At 40.1% G+C, this 22,399-nt stretch overlaps 1 protein-coding gene across 2 annotated transcripts in view; it reads right to left on the bottom strand.

The window, feature by feature from the left end:
- Window positions 1-3,072: 3,072 nt before the first annotated feature.
- SEMA3D (semaphorin 3D) overlaps window positions 3,073-22,399 on the bottom strand; it is a 142,291-nt gene continuing 122,964 nt past the window's right edge. For both annotated transcript variants that reach the window (XM_065628540.1, XM_065628530.1), the window contains exons 15-18: window positions 21,170-21,327; window positions 18,955-19,019; window positions 16,567-16,706; window positions 3,073-6,808 (exon numbers count right to left, since the gene is read on the bottom strand). In XM_065628540.1, the coding sequence (XP_065484612.1) occupies window positions 6,395-6,808; window positions 16,567-16,706; window positions 18,955-19,019; window positions 21,170-21,327 (777 nt within the window). In that variant the 3' untranslated portion in view covers window positions 3,073-6,394. The remainder of the gene's footprint in view (window positions 6,809-16,566; window positions 16,707-18,954; window positions 19,020-21,169; window positions 21,328-22,399) is intronic.

Below are 22,399 nucleotides of genomic sequence, written 5' to 3'. Positions count from 1 at the left end.
TTACCTACAAAGTCAACCTAAGCACCACTCATGCCTTACAAATTAAAAAAGAAGATATGTGGCATACTGTTCCTCTGCTGGGCTTCTGAAGGAGTGATGAATTTCACCTTAGGAGAAAATATAGTCTTTATTGGTCAATGTGAGGTATTAATCATAATCTTTGCAGCAAGTCCATTTAGCGTGACTTTTCATTTTGGAATTTGGGGGTTATATGCTTTCGTAGTCTCTTCCCTTCTTTCCAGCCAATATACATCCTGAGATAGTCACTGGGGGAGAGGGTAATGGAGATACATTAAAAAAAAAAAAAAAAAAAAGAAGTAAAAATTTGAAGATAGTCTATTTTTAATTTTCATTCGTATTTTCATAGATTCATATGGTTTGCATTCAGTTTTAGAAAGCGGAAATTCCTGAAATTCTGTTCATGTATTTTTATTTCAATTTCGATATTTTTGGCAAGTATAGATAACAGGCCTAATAACAGTTTAGATTTTCTGGATCTGTTTATATCGACAATATTTCAGAAATTAAAAATATACCTTCTGTAAATCTAGCCTCAACATCAGGCTAGGCCAGAGAACTGGCACAATGGTCTTTATACTCTCAGCATAGTCAGTTAAGCCATAAGACTGTGCCACTTGCAAATATACTATGTTGTCTCCACACCAAAATATCTGCTCAAGCCTTCTGTTCCTCTTACTGCTTCATCGTATGTTGCACTACCAGAAAGCATCTGGCTTTGGGCATGGATCCTTTCAGTAGCAGAAATAACATGAAAAAAATGAGGAGAACACAAAAAGCAAACCAAACACACACATACATGCAAACCAAAACAGAAAATAAGAATAGAAAAATAAAACAAGTAAAAACAACATTAAAAAAAAAAAACCCAAACAACCCCCGCTCCATGCCCCCTCAAAAAACCCAACCAACCGAACCAAACAAAACCAACCAACAAGCAAACAAACAAAACCACCACCACCAACAAAATAGCCAAAGCACTTTAAGTACTATAAGAGAAAGGAAACAATACGAAACACCACCAAAACTGAGATGTGTCTGGGCTCCTTACAAATATCACAGCCATCTGTGGCTGGCTGGATGATTTCCTTGACTTGTGCTTTTTGAAACTATTCATCAGCAGTCCATCACAATAAAAAAAAATCACCTGGATATATTCTTCTGGTTTTTTATATCATGTGGAATATCTTACTCTTTAAAGCACAAAAGACTTTGATTTTAAATTGGAGAATTATACACGACAACCACATAAGCAAAAGGAGCTCTAAGCAACAGTCACAAAAATCTCCTTTGTAAATAAAAACCCCATCTGTTCTCCACTTTACCTCACAGTGTTTGGTTTGCATCTGCAACTGAATGCAAAATCTAATGCTCAGGAAAGTCATCGTCTGTGATAGTATGACTTGGTAGGAATGTATGTATGTCAAGGAAACATGAGATCCTGAAGTATTCCTTATATAAAAGTGGGGTTACCTGACAGACAAGAGAGTCTCAAAGGTAGGAGACAATGGGCTTAACTGGTGGAAGAAAAAAAAAAAAAACAAGAAGAAGTATAAACCCATTCTTGCCACAGCTGTCAGACCAGATGTCTCAGCCACACATTGACAAGTGATAAACTCGAGATCACAATTAATTGTGTATCCTTACCTGACCAAAAAAAGGAAAACAAATACTGATGTTTCTAACACGTTTTAGGATAATCACTATTTTGATACATATAAACAAAATCTCACAAATCTGCCTTTTAGAGTTTATAATTAAATTCTTTTCCCATGCCTTCTTTTTTTGTTACTATAATGAACTTATTTTACAAACCTGGAAATCTGGATTACAACTGCAAAGAATGTCACACTTCAGCTAATGACAGAAGCTTAGTTCAGGGTAATATTAACAACACTATGGTAAAATATTACTTTAGAGACCATTTAAATTTTATAAAATGTAACAGAATATATTAGAGAGACATGTGGGCTTAATTTTCCATTCATGCAGATGTAATTCCTCAGACGTCCACATCTCATCTACAACTGTGTGCAAAAAGAACCAGGTCAATATACTCTACCGAACAACACATAGCTTTGGGTATTTGACTACCAGACTAAAAATAGATTATAGGAGGATTTTAATCTCTGCTGTCAGTGGGAGCTGAGCTGAACCCTGACTCTTGAAATCACATTTGACTTTTGCAAATTAACCTCTGCTACAAAATGAACAGAAAAGAAGACATTTGTATATGTACTCCTATACACATATGCTCATATGACAAAACATTAGCAAACTCAGTTTCCCATAGCCATTATTAAATATTGAGGCATTATTATGAGACACAGGCTCATTATGTGAATAATGTGTAACAATAATGAATAATTATTCATTATCTGATATGTCAAATGTAGATCAATATCCATAATGGTGAGATTAAAATGTTCATAGCATCTGAGCTGTAGGGGTCTTCTGATCTCAAAAGCACATGAACCAGAGGAAATTTTTGCATTAACCTAATTACTTCATTATTAGTGACATAAGAAGAAGGTTCAAAATATACGTATGAACTAGAAAATATTCAGCTTCTTAGATACCTCAAGCAATGTAAGTTCAATTGATTGGAGATGGAAGTATTTGCTTATGGCATGAACACACATTCACACCTGTTGTTGGAACAGTTTCCAGTAACAGAACTAGTTTATCACAATAAGTGTTAATACTTTATTCCTTTTTCTGCTAATCCCATTTTCTGTTTTATTTTAACTGACTGCAAGATCGCTACAAAGTTTAGGACCCTGTTGGGCTTTAAAGCTTATGTCAGTTTGCAGCATATTTATAACTACAGCTCACACTGTGCTGGTTATTCTGAGAATCTGTTTGAAACCACGTCAGTCCAACACTGAAGTAATGTCAATGGAAAGGTTTTGTTGAAGGAAAAGATAATGTATTAATAATTGGATTCCCAGTTGAATGAATATGTAAATAAATATCTATCATGTATCATATGCGCTAAGGGATCTGTTTAAAAGCAATAGTTATTAAGGTGAAAGCAACTTCTTTTCACTCTTGACCAAAACTTCATTTTTATGGAGCTCTTGAAGGTGGCAAGGCTCAGTTTCTTTTTAACTCAGCAGCAGCCTAGCTGACCCCCAAACCATTGATTTTAAATTTAAGCAGACTTCGAGTTGAGCCTTTCTATTATACAGAAGATGAAATTTTTTGAAAAGAGGGGACTCATCTACTGTTACAGTTTCTGGGCTAGCTCATCCTCCGAAACCCTGTCTGGGACTTGAGGCTGTGGCAAGACCCACTGCCCCTCCTGCTCTTACTCTTGGCTTTGCACTGCTGAGTCCTGCCTAACAAAATCTTTCTTATGTCCTGTAGTGATCCCTGATCTGCCTCTCTCATTCCCTGGTGTCCAAGGTACTTCGACCTCCTTGCGTGTGTGATACCTACTGTGTGTGAGGAGCTGTGCTAGCCCTGCCAGCCATAGCACACATCTTATCCAATGTATCAAAACACAGACTTTTATCTATGCAGTATTGTTAAATATGCTCCTTGGTGTGGCATGAACCCAATATAGCACACCGATTTGGAGGATATTGGATTTATTTCCCATGATGGAAGAGGCCTTGTATCTCACTTAGGGTTTTCCATTACCACTGTACCCCAGACTGATGAGGTCATTTCTTTAAGAAGAATCTCATTGCAACAACATTTGAAATAAAAGAAATAAAAGTTGTTTTTAAGAGTAATAACATTTTAATTCAACCATTTAAACCTAATGCTCCCAGCACTGAGACCCTTAGTCATCCCAGACTTCTAGTGAAGTCAGTGGGGGGGTTCATTTGTAGAATACATACCCCCAATCATATGTAAACATAAATCAGATGATTTAGTTTTCATGGAGGAGAAAAAAAACAGAAGAAGAAATTGATTTGCTTTTTTATGAAGGAGGCAAACATGTGATAAGAGTTGCCTGAAATGCAATAATTGAAGTACTGTGTCGCCACCAGGGAGAAAAGTAGGCCATTTGTCAATGCATGTGAATGCAGACCACCTGTTATTCCATAGCCTTGGTGTAGTTCCACTCATTTACTTAATGTCCAAGTCAGAGAAATAGGACTTCGTGGACTGATAAAAATCTAATAAGGAATAATTGGTCAGGTTCTGTATGGTGACAGCATAACCTTCCAGCCAAGAATATTGAGTATCCCTGTCTTAGGGTGCTTTATAGGTAGTAGTTTAATACCCCCCCATACCTCCTTTAACTAGTTTTAATTGGCCTTAAAATCAAGGTACCCAAAATGACGAGCCTCTTGTGAAATGCCTGGCCAATGTTATTTTGCAACAAAAATGCCAAAAGTTCTCTGTGTGCTCTCAAAGTGCTGTACAACTGGTTAGTATCTTCAGCATCAATCTCTCTGCTGATTAAAGGTCCTGTGCTGAGAAATTCCCTCCTCCCCACAGACGTATTTTGTAATATTTAGCACTCAGTGCTTTAGACTATCAAAGCATTGTACGCATGCTGTCTAATATCTCCTAATTAACTCATACATCTCCTATTAAAAAAAGCACTGAAAATTAATGACATATGGTATCGCTGGCTTTTATACAACACATGCAAACTCGGCTTTCGAGTTTTACAAGAAATGTGGGTAAGTTGAGATTCCTTTCTGAAATCTGACAAACATTTCACCATATCTGACTTTCAACAGAGAGGAAATGAACAACGATGCAAATTGGATCTACACATTTACAGATCAGGGACTGAATGCGCACACAAACACTAGCATGGGCAAGGGCAAATCTGCAATTTTCAGAGCAAACATTTTTGGTTCCTTAATGAGGTGCACACCAATTACAGGGGTTTCCCACAGACTTTGCTCTCAAGATCTGTAGAATGCATGAGAAACAAGTAAAGTCTGTCATTTTGGTATCCATCAAAGCTCTCTTCCATGTGAGGAAGTGGTTAATTTGTCATTTCACACTCAAAAAGGCGTGAAAGGCAAAACGGAGGGAGGTTAGATGGGAGAGAGGAAAGGGGGGCTGTGACTTATGACAAGAGACAGTGGACCTGATTTTGAGCTGGTGTTTGTTGCTGCATATCAGGAATAAAATCAATGAAATCACATTAATGTAAAATAGATAAAAATGAGGCCAGTGTTTCTTGCTTATACGGGAAAATTTACACTATTAAAACCAAAATATAAACCAAGGAACAGGGTGCACTTTACAAATGAAATTATGGTATATAGCAAATTTCTAACTTACAAGTTTTATTTACACATGGACATCTTTTGTTTTATTTTATTATAATAAAAGTATTAATTCCAACAACTCAAATTTTCAACTTAAAAATACATAAGACCTTTGGAAGAAAATCCCAAAGAATACACACATCTGAGGAATGTCAGCTTTGTGTCAAGAGCACTGGTCTCAGTCACTAAATATTTCCCTCATCGTCTTTCATTTTAGCTTTGCTTTTGTCTTTTATTTTTCTTTTCCTCTGCATAAAACAAAGCCAGCAAATGGCCAGAGGAACAGTCAGAGTCAAGCCTTTGGAGAGATGGGAGAGGTTCAGGCAGGAATCCCATTATTTGCTGATAGGATTTGTGCACATGCCTCCCATGGACCATTTAGGAAATTTACTCCCAAGTATCTCTGTGGCAGTTTCAATTAGAGTCAACATTTCGTTTCAGCAGATGGACTGCAAACTGGTGGCTACTCAAACTCTAGTGAGCAATGCTCGATAATTCCACTCTCTTAAACAATGATTATACTTTCTCTTTTTTTTTTTTTTTAATGAGGAGAATGAATGTTGTCCCTAAGCCAATACCTAATTTGATTTTTTGACATGCTTCTCTGTGCTAACAAACCCCACTCATGTGCCTGTATACAAACCCAATGGGTAAATTAGCAGGTATTTTTGCAGATCTTTCACACATTTCTACCATGCTTCTTATTCAGAAAGATGCCAAAGAACTAGAATTACATCTGCCCTCCTCTAAAATGTAGCCACTTCTGGGGTGGAATGTGGCATCAAATATTAACATGGGAACACAGGCACTAAATCCTACACGAAAATTGTACAGGATGTACATAATACAGCTCACATAGCCTCAGGCTACACAGAAATTAGCTAAAAGTGTACATCTTTTCTTTTTAATGAATGTACTTGACATTACTGCCTGGTTTGTGGTACTCCAACAAGGAACATCTTATTTGATATCGAATCCCATTTTACAGTCTTATACAGATTAATAGTGACGGTGAGTTATCTGATTTCAGTAAAAAGCAGTACTAATTCATAGGCAAGATGCACAAAACCAGAACACAGTATTTTTTTTTTTTCATGAAAAATGTCCTTTCTTTAAATAGCATTTACAAACTATGTAGACGGTGGCCTGGCTGGTTCATGGTGCCTTCGGTTTCGCTTTTTTTTCATGTCCTGCACATGCTTCCATTTGGCACCACCTTTGTTCCGCTGCCGCCGCTTCTCCCGGTGCCACATCTGTTCACAGTACTCATCCAGGCTAAAGCTGGGGCTGCTGACGAGCTGGATGTAGTCCTTGTACCTCAGCCGGGACTCCGTCAGCAAATCCCTCACCCGACCCTCCTCGTCCTCAGTTTTCTGAGTGCTTTCCATTTGCCCATTCTCGATGACATTTAAATTCAGCTTCACGATGGTGTGGACAAAGGTGTGCTCCTGGGCTTTGCAGAAATAGGCTCCTGCATCCTTTCTTTGCAAGCTGCGGATCAGCAGCCCGTGCTCTGTTTTGATGATCCTTTCATCAGCCTTCAGCTGTGGGGTTGGACAAAGAAGATTGAGATACGTGAGCTTCATTGGCAAAAACAGAACACGTGTCTGTGCGATACTGAGGCGGAGAAAATGCTTGGCTGGCACATGACGTGGTCTGTCCCTCAGATGCCAGCACACAGTGGGGCATGTGCATACCAAAACACCCTTCAAATACTCATCACACTAAAATGCAATAAATTAGACTGCATTCTCCAAGGAAGGGTAGCTATTTAGTTCCACAAATCTCATTCATTTTTAAACTACCCTTCTTGAGGTTTCTGTAATGCACCCAATATACAAGGGTGCTTTTATGTATCTGGAGTGCTGAGGACCTATTACACTGAAAATAAATACTACTACTGATTTTTAAAATGAAATGCTGTGACCCTGATCTTCTTCAACTGGGTTTTACAAAAGGAAGTTGACCCTGTTTTTAACTCATTGAAAAGTGATTAAAAGCACCCAATGAGCTTAGACAAATACAACACAGTACAATTATGTTATTGTTAAGATCTATGAGGAAGAACTGAGGAGGAGAGGAGAGGAGAGGAGAGGAGAGAAGAGAAGAAAGGAAAAGAAAAGAAAAGAAAGAAAAGAAAAGAAAAGAGAGGAGAAAAGAAAAGAAAAGAAAAAAGAAAAGAAAGGAAAAGAGAAAAGAGGAGACTGCAAGTAAGAGCTGAAGTCTGTCAATGTGGAACTGCAGTTTCATTTACAAATGGAAATATTTCAAAAAATACAGCAAGACTCACAAGTTAAAAATAACGTGGACCTTAGAGTAATAACACTGTCAGGTAAGTTATATATCTGGTGATATGAAAATTATTTCCAAAATAACCTAAGTCCAAAAAAATGCTTAAGTTGCCTCCCTCCTACCCCCCAATAAAAAAGGAAAAAAAAAAAAGTCCACGTGATGGGGCACTGGGCACCTAAGTATTTTTGCAGCTGGGAAACATAGAAGGTAAGTGATTTGCCAAAGACCATATAAAAATTAGTAGCAGAGGTGGAAGTAGAAAGCAGAGGCCTAACTCCTTCTGTCCAACACCAGCATTTCCTTTGAAAATGATCCTGGTCTAGTCCAAATCTGCCACCTCCCAGGCGTGCTATGTTTTGCTGCCACACAGAGGCTGCAGCACTCAACAGCACCGAAGGACCTGGAGTGCTGCTTGCTCAGCCTGCAGCAAAGCTTGAGCTTTAAAGAGAGCCTCAGCACTGCTGGCGGCATTGTTATCATGTAGAAAAACTCCAGCACAAGGCTGAGCAGTGGGTTTAAGGAGTGGGAGCAGAGAGAACCAACACGGAATCTGGAAGATCACCCAGAGTGCACATCTGACCCTCCACAAACTTCAGAGGATGAAGATCAGGGAGGCATATAGATGACTAAATTAGATTTATTCACAGTGGGTAAGCTACACACTGTTTCTTTATGTAAAAAATCTGCACATGATTCCCTTTTCTACTCCATGGGAAAAAATGTACACATACATATGATTCTCCATCTGTTATGATTCTAACTCACTAGTATTTATTCATAATAGGGTCTCTTGGAGCAAAACGATGGATTAAATGACCTTCCAGGGCTTTCGGTTTTACCCTTTTCTAAGTGTCTATGAAACTTTGAAAGGGTTAAATAATTTGAGAGATCATTTAAAGATCACTTAAAAAAGCAACACACACATATTTACAATATATGCACAGAGAGAAAGTAAAACTTTGGTTTACTACTGTATCAGTTATAATAGTCTTCAGCATCATACAGATTAGATAGGTAGATACGTAGGTATGTAGGTAGATGGACAGATAGGCATGTTGATGGATGGATATAGGCTTGTGTACTACCATTGATCTGACTACAGCAGAGACAAGAAATCAGCTGCTACAAAAGCCTGGTCAGAACATGGCTCTGGTTGCCTGGTTCTGTGGCCAAATATTTTTTGGCCCCTGCCATCAGTTGACGGTGTTGGGTCAACCGTGAGCTTTAGTTTTCTTGTTTGTAAACTGTAGATAAGCATGCCTACTTGGCACCAGCAGGATGAAATCATACTAATTTCAGGAAATTCCTGGAAAATCGATTGTCTTGACAACAGGTGCTACATGAACACAGGCTACTTTTGATTTACTACACTGATTTTAAACCAGAGAAATCATGGTCATGCCACAAGCACATATACGGAAGACAGCAGGGAGACAGACTAGAAAATACCACTTTTCCACCTCCAGAACCTACAGCATAGAGCAGTAGTCCTCAATTTTATCAGCTAGTGACACTTCATTCCAAGTAAATGTACCTTTCTTACAGTAAAAACAGGAGCATAGAATGTAGAAATGAATCCACGAATAAATAGTTGTAGGGAAAAATATGTCTAGGGCAGGTGTTTCCTTGTGGTGCTGTCCTCCACAGAGAGAAAAAGGAGCAGGGGCCAGATGGGAGTGCTCAGAGGCTTGGCTGTTGTGATATGACAAGGAAGCCCCTCTTTGTTCTGCCTGGGCTTCATGTCAACACAAAGACTCAAGTTTGAGAAATTTTGGGAAAAGGATGGGAAGAAGGAGCTAATTTCCAGACATTTGGGTTTCATAAGACACGATGCAAAGACCAAGTTCCCACATTGTCTGAGTGAAAACAGGACGGGTCTCTTTGAGCTCAGGGCTTGATGCAATTGCAGCAGTAGTATCTGCCTATCGGTGGCTCTGCCAGTATTGTAGTCCAGAGCGTCTTGACAGCTGTGTACCTCCTACACTTGGAAGGTCTCCAGCTGGCTGTTTTGGTTGGCTAGGCGCCAGTCCAAGGAGTCCTCACTAGTGCTTTGCCTATTTTCAGTGAAAGGAAGGCAGAATAATGGCAGTTCTAGACTTGAAAAGATCACTGGACCCCCAAGTCCAACACCCTGCTACACATAACTATTTACCATTTGTGTAGCAGCCATGACTTTCTAGTCGTAAATGTGTTAACTGATGGAGTTGCCCCCCCTCTGCCTTGGGATACCACAGAGAAAGCTAACAGAGTCTAAATTGGCTGTGTCCCTTAATCCCAGCCCATCGCGACTCCTATTTTTAATGAAGCAGCGTTCTTACAGAATGTCCTGTGTTAACCTTGGATATTGATTTACGGTGACTGTCACCTCCTCTTTCTCCGTGCCTTCATTGTTCATTCCTTTCTTATCCTCTGGCAAGATGAAATTATGGCTCCAATTTCACACGTATTAAGCAACACTTCATTACAGCTTCCCCCCCTCTTCTCTTTTTGGTATCCTGTTTATGTTGTTTTACCCATAGGTTCAGAACTCTTCCTGACTTTCTTCTCTACTTTTTCCCCCACAGGGCTCTGGAGTTTCATAAACACCTGGCATTTCATTACTTGGTAGTAGATCTTTAACCTTTCACTTGAATGCTTAATGTGCTCTTTGGTTCCTGACCTATAGATGTAAAACATATTTTATTAAATTTTGAGGAGAGTGAAAAGACTAGTTAGATAAAAGACACCATTTTGGTTTGGTCAATTGTTCACTGCTTCCCTCCTACCCCCCATGTCATAATCAATAACTCTCCTAAAATATTTGTAAATAGGATTTAACAACTCAGAAGCACAAAGGCTGTAATTCGTAAAAGCTTGCTGACATGTGCTTAAATTTGAGCACACAATAAAAATTAAACATGAGAGACATAGTTTTGTTCAATAGGGAACAAATTATAAACCACAAAAATGATGCAATTTATTACCATTAACTTTCCTTTCTTAGTGGAGTGGGAGCAGTTTCTTGACAATATTTTATCAACATTGTAAGTCCTTAAAGTTTGCCTAAAATTACATTATATGAAGGATGGCATATGCCATAGATACTGGCGATATTTGACAAAGGGAAAAGATCTCCATGCAAATCAAACACTTAATTTTCACAAGCTGAATTTAACAATGGAGGAAAAATAAGCATTGCCAATAATGATGGCAAATCTTTAAATAATCAGTAAGTTGGAAAACAACCAACAATTTGAAAGTGCTGTGGCACCAGGTTAGGTCAATGCCTTTTGTCCTTTGCTAATGATGTGTTTAGATAGTTCCCTCTTTACAAATAATTCACATGTCAACTCTTTCACAGTTAAAACACTGCACCTGTCTGGGAGAAGAAAGTGCCTTCAAAGCCTGCCTTCCCTCATTAATCAACATGTGAAAAAATGTTAGAGGTAAAGCTGGACTAATCATGGGTTAGATGCAACCCCTGAACAAATTGAGAGGGGGAAAAAGGAAAATGAGGAACATTTGCTGAGAATTCACATTTGTCTTTGTTTCTCTATTGTTCGTCCTCACCATTTGCCTGGAAATAAAGATCACTCTGGGTTTTTGGGGCCTTATTGTTACACATGACTTTGTTTCTCCTGTACTAGGGAAGTAATCATTTAACTCTAACACAGCTGTAGAGTTAATTTGTTTTTTGTTTTTTGGGTTTTTTTTACATATTTATTTATTTACCAAGAAGCCACAAGAAAAATTAAGAATGTGTTGCTGGTACAATGTCATTATGGAGACACATGATTCCTGTTGTTTTCAAGGTGAAGATAACTTCTTAGACTAAATTTTAAATTCCCCCCAGTAAATCCAAATCAAGGCAGAAATGTCACATGCTGTATCTCAGTTCAGAGTTACTTCCACCTCCCCCCGACCCAGGAAACTGCTAAAAATATTAGTCTTAAGAATCTCAAGGTATTGGGGTTTGGGGAAATCTCAAGGTATTGGGGGTAGAGGGGAAAGGCAGTGTGTCATATAATAAAATAAAAAAGAGTGAAAGCATGAGAGCTATAAGTAGTCCCTAGGCTGCGGAATGAATCTCTTCTTATTTTTCCCACTCTCTTGATCTCTCATTAACCTAAAGATTCAAACACTGAACTACTTTCTTGTACCAGAAGGTACTACTGGAAACTAGTTCCTTGGTGTATGTTCTCTTCCTTACTCAGCTCTCATCCAACTCTTAAATTTCAGGGCTGTCACTGAATCTGTGACCTTTTTTCACAACATGCTGCTGATCAGACGTTTGTAACAAAGAAAATCACCATCATGAAGCAAAAATCTCCAGCCACCAAAGGATATGTAAACTTATGTCTTGGATAAACAGAAAAAAAAGTCTTCTCAGTCTAGCTAAAATGTGGAATGGAAACAACATCTCTTTGCTCTGATGGGGGAACTAGGTCACAGTCTTGTGCCTGGCAAGATGTCTTATCCAAGAGTGGGTCAAACCCTCACCTACCAAACCATCAGATGGCCTTTAAGCTGAGTCTATCAGAAAAACACAGCCCAGGCCTGTGGGGCAGGAATATGGAAAGGATGAGAACCACTGAAGAAGAAACCGGAATGTCCTTCTGCCTTTGGGTGGATTTATTTTCACTCCCAGATATGAATAGAGCAGGAAGGAGAGAGTTAAAAGCGATTTGCACCTATTCTGTCACTTCAGACCATTTGGTTTGTTCTGTCCCCTGGAGGGGAGGTGGCAGCTTGGCAGACCTGGAGCCACAGGAGACGGGGTGAAGTGCAGCCTAAAGCAGGGGGGCTATTACTTGTCGGAGCCACGGAGGACCAAAACTAATGGCTTTGTAGGGAGCCATGCATATGTTTTTTGCAGTCCTGACACCTATTATATACATAACATAACACATAGGATTTTTTTTGAGAAATAAATATCTGGTTTAAGCTTCAGAAAACGTCAGCAGTTTAAGACATTATGAACATGCAACGTCCTCACCTTTTTTATTTATTTTTATTTTATGAACTCCAGCCACCAAAATGCTCTCCCTCATCTCAGTGACTAACCCTGCATGCACAGGAACAAACACGATCTATTGCATGAGTAACACTAAACACAAAAGCACTAGATATTTGACTCCTGACCTTAAACCAGCCCCAAACTACAGGGAAATGTACTCCCACTGGCAGCAAAATGACCTGGTGACAGCTCCTGTACCACGGGAGATCCTGTCCCTCCCCACAGGTCACTCTCCCTGGAAGTCACATTCTGAGCCATGACCCTAAGGGTGAAATGTTGAGGACATCCTGCTGGGCCAAACGCTTCCCATCTAGTCTGGATTTTGCCCTTTTCCATCCCTCAGGAAGCTGCAGTACATGTCCTGGATGCTGCATAGCCATCGATTTGTAAAGCCAGGTTTAAAGACTTGCTGAGATATTACAGTTCCAGCCCTGGAACTAAAAGTCCGTAACCTAAGTTCCAGGTGCACGGAGTCATTTGCAAAGCATGGTATCGTCATCACAATAAGTTACACCGCTAAGACATGCACTAAAATAATGTACAGTGTTATTTGAGAAATCTGCTGCAGGAAGGGAGAGAGAGAGCAGAAAATATAATTGCAGTGGGAAAAGTTATGGTAAGGCGTGGGCTGAGCAAAGATCAAGCTACACATTATGGCCACACTGTTTCTGTCACATATGGTATTTTTGTCAAATTGAAGTACTTTGAAAAGAAAGTCAATCACTCTGCCTATCTTTGGATTTTATAGGAAGGCCTCCAATTAGGCTCTAATATCAATGAATTCATTTTCACTAAGTCAGATTACAAAACCTGAAAATCTCAATTTCTGGATCCCCAAATTAACAAGAGATTAACATTTTAACCTCCAAATATCCTATTCTATCTAATAGGAGGAGTGACTGTTCAGCATCTCTCCCTACTTGGTCATTTATTTAAGCAGCCATATGTGAAATTATGAATTTAGCTTTAGGTAGATGCATTTCAAAATGTGACATTTCTAGACTAATATATTTATCTTAAAAAATAACCAAAAAAGCTCCTTTTATTTTATTTTTCCCCTTCTAAAAATGGTATCTCCTAATATGATGGTTTGAGATGTTGAGGCTGACTTTGCTCAGAAAGAGTTCAGGTTCTTAGGACCCTGGAACTAACCTGGGTCAAAATACTAGAAATTCTGTTACTCTAAGAATTTTCTGACAGGAATCAAACAAAACTAATAGCTATACACTGTCTTTAAGCGCATATGTATTTATATAGATTGTTATGTTTACAGACTGCTAAAAAAAAAAACAACTAACAAAACCACTCCGAGGACTTGCGGAATATGTGCTCCAACTACTATTTTATCAAAGCTAGATCACAGAAACACTGCTGTGGCTTTAGGGACTATATGTGGTAAGAAGTTGTTTGCCTGCTGTTAGCATTCACAATGTAGAAAATCTGCCTGCAGATTTCTCTTTCAAATTTTCTTCTAAATTTGCCTCAAAGGTTAATCTAGCCTTTTAGCAAAGCTTTACTTTTCTCATACAGATGTCAGACTGTTTACACAGAGCAAGCCCAGTAAACATTGCAGTGGAAGGCTGCTAATGTGCAAAGATGTAATGCTGTGTGCTTGCTGGAGACTGAAATGCCATCACACACATGCGCACATTCCCTGACTCTCAGTGTTCACATCCTTGGCACACCAGGTCAAGTTCCGCAGTATTGGGCATCATCCTACCTGGGTAACTGATATTTGGCCCAGAATAAGCAACAGGGGTAAGGTCACTGCTACAATAAATCTTTTGGAAATATAAAGCATGACAAAAAATAATATGGCCTGAAGTTAGGCTATGTGGTATCGGTTTAGCCTGCCCTGTGTTCAGATGTTGGCTTGACCTGCAGTTTGTTCTACAATCAAACAAGAAAGGTATCTTAAACTTGTCTTCCTGACCTTCAGAGGCATATCTGAACCTGTGGTTTATGAGAAAATCAACTGATATTTTTTTCCTAAATTGATACAGATAAAACTCGGAAGCACCCCTTCAAAAGATGCTTTCAGATCTTAAGAATGTGACTCATTATGATACAAAAATATTACATTCTTCACAGGGAACTGGCTACTTTACACAAAGTTTGTCGATTTTTTTGAGAAGCTCAGGCACATGCTGTAGTTGCAATATATTATTAAAAAAAAAAAAAAAAAGATTGAGTCTCCTCAAAACTTGCAACAACTTCCTGTCCAGAAAAAATCATAATTAAAAAATAATAAAACCCCACTTCCTTAAAAAAAATAAATCCAAAAATACTCTGTCACCTATCTGCTTAAAATTATTTATAAATTAGTCTTAAACACATAGTTAGAATTGAGTAAGTATTTTACTTGTTTCTCTGAACAAATATATAATTGCATTTACAAACTGCTGCCTTAGGGAAGTAGAGCACAGTCTTATGTACAGAACAGTTAAAGATAAATCAATTAAAGCATAAAAAATGCATGCACATAGGTCTTTAAAGGCTGATACATTTCTAATTGGGTTTTCACTTCAACCACCTGTGGCTGTGAACATCCTTGGCCTGCTGACAGGAAGGTCACTTTTTTTTTCCAGTTATGAACTGTAATGGAGGTAAGAGGTGGTATTTCAAACCAGTAATCTCTTTGGTGTTTACTGCATGTAGTGGAAATCACTGTGTCTATAAATTAATGAAGTTTTAGTTCTCAGGAAAGGAAAGAATCTTTGCAAATCCAAAGCATGAGTAAAAGAAAGAGAGTAAATTAAAAGTACTGTAGCAAATATACAACCTTGCTAGGGTTTTTTGTATTATCTGGTGGAAAATCAAAAGTGCCTTGTATCTCCTTACTCTGGCTTCTGGGCCAAGACATATCGGGGATTGCAACTTTGGAACTACTGCCTTGAGTCACATCTCACCCAGGGGTGATGCTCTGATGGGCACCTACCCTGGTCTGCATCTCCCCAGCCTTTAGAAAGAACCAGAACACTTTCTGCACTCAGAAAGTCTTACAGCATGAATTATCATTGAGAGTGGAAGACTCATTGGGTGTTTGATAGTTCCTGTCATTGAAACTAATTTTTGTCTTGGATGAACATTTAACATAAAAGCATCTCTAACACCTGAGACCAGCTCATTTGAAAAGACAGTTCTTTTCCCTTCCTCGTTGCCATGGTTGCCATCACAGCAGGACTTGGCCACACATGCAAAATCACTCATGTAAGAGAAAGGCTATGGAAACTCCTGAGGTTTGAAACTCACTCAAACCCAGTCCAAATCAGTCCCAGCACATCGACCTTTTGAGCATGTCAGAGGGCTCCTTGCCACAAGCTCAGACAGAAACCAGCAGAAAATTGTACAGAGGGTATGCAAGGACCTGGAGGCTTCTCCAGGGCTTCTCCACCAGTGAGGACCCCAAACCTGCTTCCTCCAGAAGTTAGGGGTCATCAAAAGTCTCAGTGCTTCCTATTCCAGATGCAAGGTGCAATTCCTTGACATCTCTGCATCAGCACAGAGCACTCCACTAACAAGAAAAAAGCAAATAAAAAGCTTTTTACTGCACAGACCATTCCTTCTCCAGGGAGAGATGGAGAGAAGCAGCAAGCCACATGTGCAATTCTTACCTACACTGCTTAACATGATAAGGGAATGCAATTGGAACAGAGGTTTTATTAAAACAAAGGGTTTTGAACATACTTTTACCTACAGAAGTAGTTGTTGAGTTAATTACTGGACAAAAGGGCTTTTTTTCCAGTACTTTGATTTTTTTACTACTATTTAAAGCCTATTTTTTTTAATAGAATGAGCATGTAAGTCAAAATGAATATCTAAATCTGCTTATGACAGAGTGCAAATGGCTTCTCTCTTCCCCACACTATGTCCCAAATGGTGATACCAGAATGCTATTTGATACCTCAGGTGAGGCAAGGAAAAGTAAAACATCAACTAATCCCAATAACTCCTGCCTTTCAATGCTCAGCTGGATTCTCTATAGAGAAACATGCCTTGATGACTATAACTTACCTCTTCTCGATGTTCTTCTCCAGAGCGCTGAATATACCATCTAATAGAGGCTTGCTGGGACTTAGGAATACATTCCAGAAAAGTTGAATTAAATTCAATGCCAAAAATCACCTTTTCATCAGCAGTTTCATGACTAATGCCTGGAAAGCAAACATGGTACAGGAGATTAACCCTGACCTGTTTTTTAAAGCAATGGGAAAATAGCCTGATTCAGAACAGATGCTATGAGTGAATTATAAAAAAGCAAAAGGAAACTTAACTTTTAGCTTAAACTATAACTATGAGGATTTAGAGGCGGCTGCTAACCTTCTTTCAGTGCAACTGTTTTTTAAGGAGGTCAATAAAATCTATATCATGAGCTTGCTCCATTTTACAGTTGAGACTTTCACCTTTGAGGAATTTAAAATCTGACCTGTATTTTTCCTTTAAGTAATGCAACTACTAAATCTGAGGTAAAGCTGCTAAAGGTAGATTGTACAGTCCAGTTTGTTCATCTCAAACACTTTAAAGGAGTCACAGGGCTAAAGTAAACTGAAGTTTACCTTCTTTCAGTATAATTTGAAATCCTCTGTAGTATGTTTCAGACCAAACACTGAAGGAGCCATGAGCAGATCTGGTCTCTTTTCTTGGCCTTCTGCAAACCTAAGCAAGTAATTTCTAATCTCTGCATCTCTATTTCCCTTTCCAGTCTGTCTTATCTGTGTCTTATTTGCCTTACCATCAGTCTAAAGCTGTTTCTTATGCCCTGCCAATAACAGAAAGGTGAAAGCAGTGGTGTCTCCTAAATCAAAAGTTAGTTCAAAAGCAAAATGAACACAATTTCAGATTGTTTTTTCAGCATAGTAAGTACCTATATGAGATCTATAGAAATTCAAGCTCTCCATGTTAAATACTTTTCTTTTATTTCACTGTGCCACTGAGATTTCAGTAGAGCCAAACAACTTCATGCAGCCAATGAAGTCTCTGGGAGGGAATCTGACACAGTGGAGTACCAAATTTAAATAGGGTTTGGGGCCGTAATGTTATTAATTATGGCAAATGGCATAAATAAGCCAAGAGCCTGGAGTGCCACAGGTCAGCTTTGTGGTTTTATGGCACACAGGGGTCATCCCCAGCTGGATAAAATTTCTGTTGGTGACGCTACATCAGGGCAAAGGATTAATACCAATTTCTGTGCTAAGTCCTTTTACATTTGTTTAGTAAAGCCAACTCTTCCAGTATCTCTTTATCCTTCCAGGAAAATGTGACATTGTCAGCCTTTCTGCTAGGGTTTCTTTAACCTTGAGCTTTGCACAGTCTCAGATACCACTATTTGGAGAGCCATAGTAAGCAGTGAGTGGTGAAATTCTCACCCCTGGGAATGAACAGGAGTTTTGTTGTCGGCTTTAATGGAAATGAGATTTTACCCTGACTTTTTAAGTATGTCTGCAAGCACACATGTACAGTCAGAGCCCTCTGTACCGTGCAACAGAGTTAAGTCTTTGATCTTGTGGCAAGCAGCTCTGATTTCTGCAGTGACTCTCGTCGAGATCTGCGGCAGGCATCCAACACCACAGTGGCACGAAAATAACCAGAGATCAATGGAAAGCGGTGGCTCGTCCCAAATCAAATGTTCAGCACAGCAATACAATCAATACTGTTTTGACTGGGTTGTTCACTTTAATAAGCGGCTAGAAGAGCCCCAGACAAACCCGAGCTTGGTTTTGAATGCTTTTCATTTATTTTACGCTGCCGCAGAGATTGCCGTGCAACCGCAGGATTTCATACTGACAGTGCTCACTGTCAGAGAAGTGCTGCAGTTGCCAAAGGAGCAAGCCAGACCTTTTGGCATCTGAAAAGAGGGTGTGGGAAAGGGAGGCGGGGAGCTGACGGGGAGTGAGGGGGTAGACTCTTGTTAATAACAGGAGTATTTAAGTAGCTGCGGGGAGGGGAAGGGGCTGGTTTGGCAGCTGGAGCTGGGCTTTGGGACTTGTGTCAAGTGTGTGTGGTTGAAGGGGAGAAGATGGCATGTTCCCCGTTTACCCCTGTGGGTTTTCTCGCGGGATTATCTCCCCTGTTTCTGGTTGAAACATCACACACGTCCCAGTAGCTACTCGCAGGGATGTGTGTGATGTTTTTGCATCATGGGCACCTCTCCCTTCCCGGGGTGAGTGCTGGGGAGCATCGCCCATAAAGCATGTGAGGGTTCCATCCAATGCCAGCTGTCCCTTATCAGTCCCGGCTCTGAAAATTTTAATGCAGGAGGGGTAATGTATATGAAGTATGAGAAAGGCAACCACTTTAATGGTGTTATTCTGTTGAGCTCAGCAAGTTTTCGCACACAGAGACCCTTACAGCAAACTTTGTTGTCAAAACGACAAGAGACTCAGAAAGGTGCAAAACACTCACTGTCTTCCACATCCCAGCATTGTGCAACGGGGTCTCCATATTTGACATCTTGCCTTCTGGCTCGCCTATGGGAAAAGCATGCAAACTTGTAACACTTCAGGCATAATTGCTGGAATTCAACAACAAAATACAGAGGAGCTCAGCAGATGTGGACTCACATTGCTCCCACCCTACTGCTGACAATTACGGTCTTAACTAAAACCAGCCTCACCCTCAAAGCAGCATGTGGCCTAGAGAGATTTGTACAATTGACATCAAGAGAAGAGCCTGTTATTTGGGAAGACCACTGGGAGGGGAAAGAGAAAAAGCAAGAGAAAAAATTCTGCCTAGAACAAAAAGTATACAATATAGCGACAGAAAGAACATCTAAACCTGCTGTAGAAGCATGGGGCACGGGTCTCCCGTTGGGATGGACTGTCTTGGAAATACTTAAAAACGTAATGTTGTATCACATGGAAAAGATCTGAGATCCAAGAGGTGATATTCAAAATTGTGCTTAATCGGCCCAAGGTAATACTGACTAGTAAACCAATCATTAAAATAGAGAAAAGCATATGTTTTAGTTTGGTAACAAACAATTGACAAATCTGATTATCTTTCATATTTATGGACAGCAAAAATGCTTGAGACAATGGTCTGAGATGACCTGTTTCCTTCCAGAACTAACTTGCCTACTGATCCCTGGGTGTGGTACTTAAACTCACTGTGATTTAGTGTAATTTCAGTGTAACAGCATTAAAAGAAAAAAAAAAAAAGAGAAAAATCTTCCTCTCTGGATGATTGCATTTATCTCCCAAGAGCTACCAAAAAAAAAAAAATTTCTTTGTTTTAGTAGAAGAATTGGAGACCCAGCCAGGAACTGGTTCCTCCCTCAAAGCCACAGCGGAGATAACAGGAGTGGGACCTCCTATGTGCAGAGCAATGTCTCCGCAGAATGGGTTCCCAAGGCCAAGCCGTCCACTGTGGTAAAAGCTGTAGACATGCTGGAAGCACAGGCTGCTACACAGAAGAAAAATATTCAAGTAACTGATCTACTGGAGGATTCCCAAGGTCAGTCACCCATCCTTTGTTTTGGAGGCACAGACTTCTGCCTTCCCACCAAACTGCACATCTGTTAAAAGGCATGGACCATCAATCTCCGTGTCCCAGCTCACCTCAGGCTTCAGCAAGCCTCATGTGTCACTAACTTTGCAGTGAGCCTGAACACTTGCTTTTCCCCTTTCATTTACGCTCCTCTGAATTTAGTTTGCTTTGGCTTTGGGGGAAAACACATAAAGTTCCTTGACACCATGACACGATAACCTATGAGTCATTAACTTCAATGGTTTGTCTAATTGCTTGGGTTCTAGCCCTATAACCTCTAAGGTAGAAAGTCTTGTTCCAGACCCTGAACTCAGATTACAATCCCTGACCCTCACTGCAATGATTACTGTCAGGAAGGCTTCGTCCAAAGGGGAATGAAGAGGCTGTGGAGGACCCTGCCTCAGCAAGCAAGCTCAGACCTCTGGCTAAATCAGCCAAAACCTCCAAGAAACAGATCCAGCAACTTAGATACTGCACTGCTAGAGCCTGCATGAGCCTGCTAGAGCCTGTCCTAGCTGGTGAGTACAGAAAGTTCAGATGAAGCTTCTTTCACTGTGAAAAACCTGCTCTGCATGTGGTAAAATCACAGTACTTAAATCTCTGTCTCCCTCTCATGGCTAGACCACAAATACAATTGATGAGAGTGACACTTTGACTCAAGTTGTGTGGGCTAGTTAAATCAGACAGAAGAAGCTTCTTCATTTAGATCAGGAAATTAAGAGTATTTTATTATTGACCACTCTGGGATTCTAGGTTAAATGTCACTTTATAACTATGGTGGTGCCCTATGCAAAAGGCCGAAGCTTGAAAGCTCTTGCATCTCGGGCAGAGTCAGGCACAACCTGAAACTCCATCTGAGTGTCTCACACCTTAAAGCATTCAGCATAAAAAAAGAAAGTGTTGGATTTATGATGTTAGCTGCACTAGCTGAGTTACTGTCATACACATTTAAACAAAGCTATGTGGTCTTCACAGCTCTTTGAGCAGAACTGTGAAACATGGCCAGACTGTGATCAAATTTGAAGGCAAATGACATGTTAAGTAAAAAGGCAACACATTCTGATTGGGAACCTCTAAAATTCTTGCAAGCAGCAAGATCTTTTACAGCATGTTGTATATTTTTTTTTCTTACCTTTTAGAAGTAGGAGCATATCTGGAACATGAGTTTCCATCCCAGGCACAGTATGGGTCTCTGGCAAGGCAGCAGTCTGCACAAGCCTTCCCATACGTGTGACATCTGTGCAGAGAGAGCTGAACCAATCCATCCCTGGAACCAATGTACAATTGTTGCTGCAAATCAGGCAAAACGAATGAATTAGGAGCGTTGTTCAAGTAGCCCATTTAAAAAGTTCCCTGCTTCAGTGCCACACTTGCAGACTTCCAACCTTACCCCGGATTTTACAAAGCAAGACAGAATTCCTCCTTTGCCACAAAATATTTCTCAGGGCTCTGTGTGAACTGGCCAGTCCCCATCCATCCCTGACAGCACGGCAGGGAGGAACGGGGACTGCAGTCCTGGACAGACACCAGCACTCAACACCCTTACACCTTTAGATTTGTGCTGTGATAAAAAATCAGAAGCAAACCATGGAAAGAATGGTTTAATACAAGTTTAAAAATGAGTGGCTGGATAGCCGTGACATTAAGAATCTGGGAACTAGGGATGACTTTGCATGAATAAAACCTCATCTTCTGCTTCTGATCCTTAGGTAGGATGGGGATAATATTATTTCCCTCTCCCAGCGTGTGAGTAGATTGCCTGTTGAGACAAGGGTGGTCCAAGTGCTTGCTGTTGAGCCGGAGCTGGCTCATGCAGTGCTTCCAGCTGGCCTGCCACCTTTTTCCAGGGGAGATGGAACCCAGCTGTGCTGTTCGTGCCTGAACGGCAAAATACCTCCTGCCGTGTGAAGGAGGCATGTTGTGCCGGAGCTGCTCTGGTCACCTCTGTGGGGCAGGGAGGGGTGGCTCTGGTGTCACACTGCCTCCTGAATGTGCATGTAGCCACCATAGAGCTCAGAGCTGGTATAAAACCATTTCCCATCGGGAGATTCCCAACTGGGATGGGCCCCTGTGACTGCCAGGATTGGACCACCCAGATTTTGAGTGCAATTTTAGACGAGGGGAACTGGTTTTCAGTCTGTGTGCACACAAATTCTAGTACAATGAGTCCCTGATCTCTCTTGACTGCTAATAAAAATAACAACAATAATAGTAATAATAATTTATTATTAGGTTGTAAAGGGAAAAGTATTTCTAGTGTCCGGAAAATGAATATGCATTTACTTCATTCACAAAACCCACTACCGTATGACTAAAGATTTGTTTCCATTACCAGCTTAGGTATACAAATTGCAGTTTTTAA

This window comes from Caloenas nicobarica, chromosome 1 (assembly GCF_036013445.1).
Source record: "Caloenas nicobarica isolate bCalNic1 chromosome 1, bCalNic1.hap1, whole genome shotgun sequence".
NCBI classification, from domain to species: Eukaryota; Metazoa; Chordata; class Aves; order Columbiformes; family Columbidae; genus Caloenas; species Caloenas nicobarica.
This window is presented reverse-complemented; position numbering and strand designations above follow the sequence as displayed.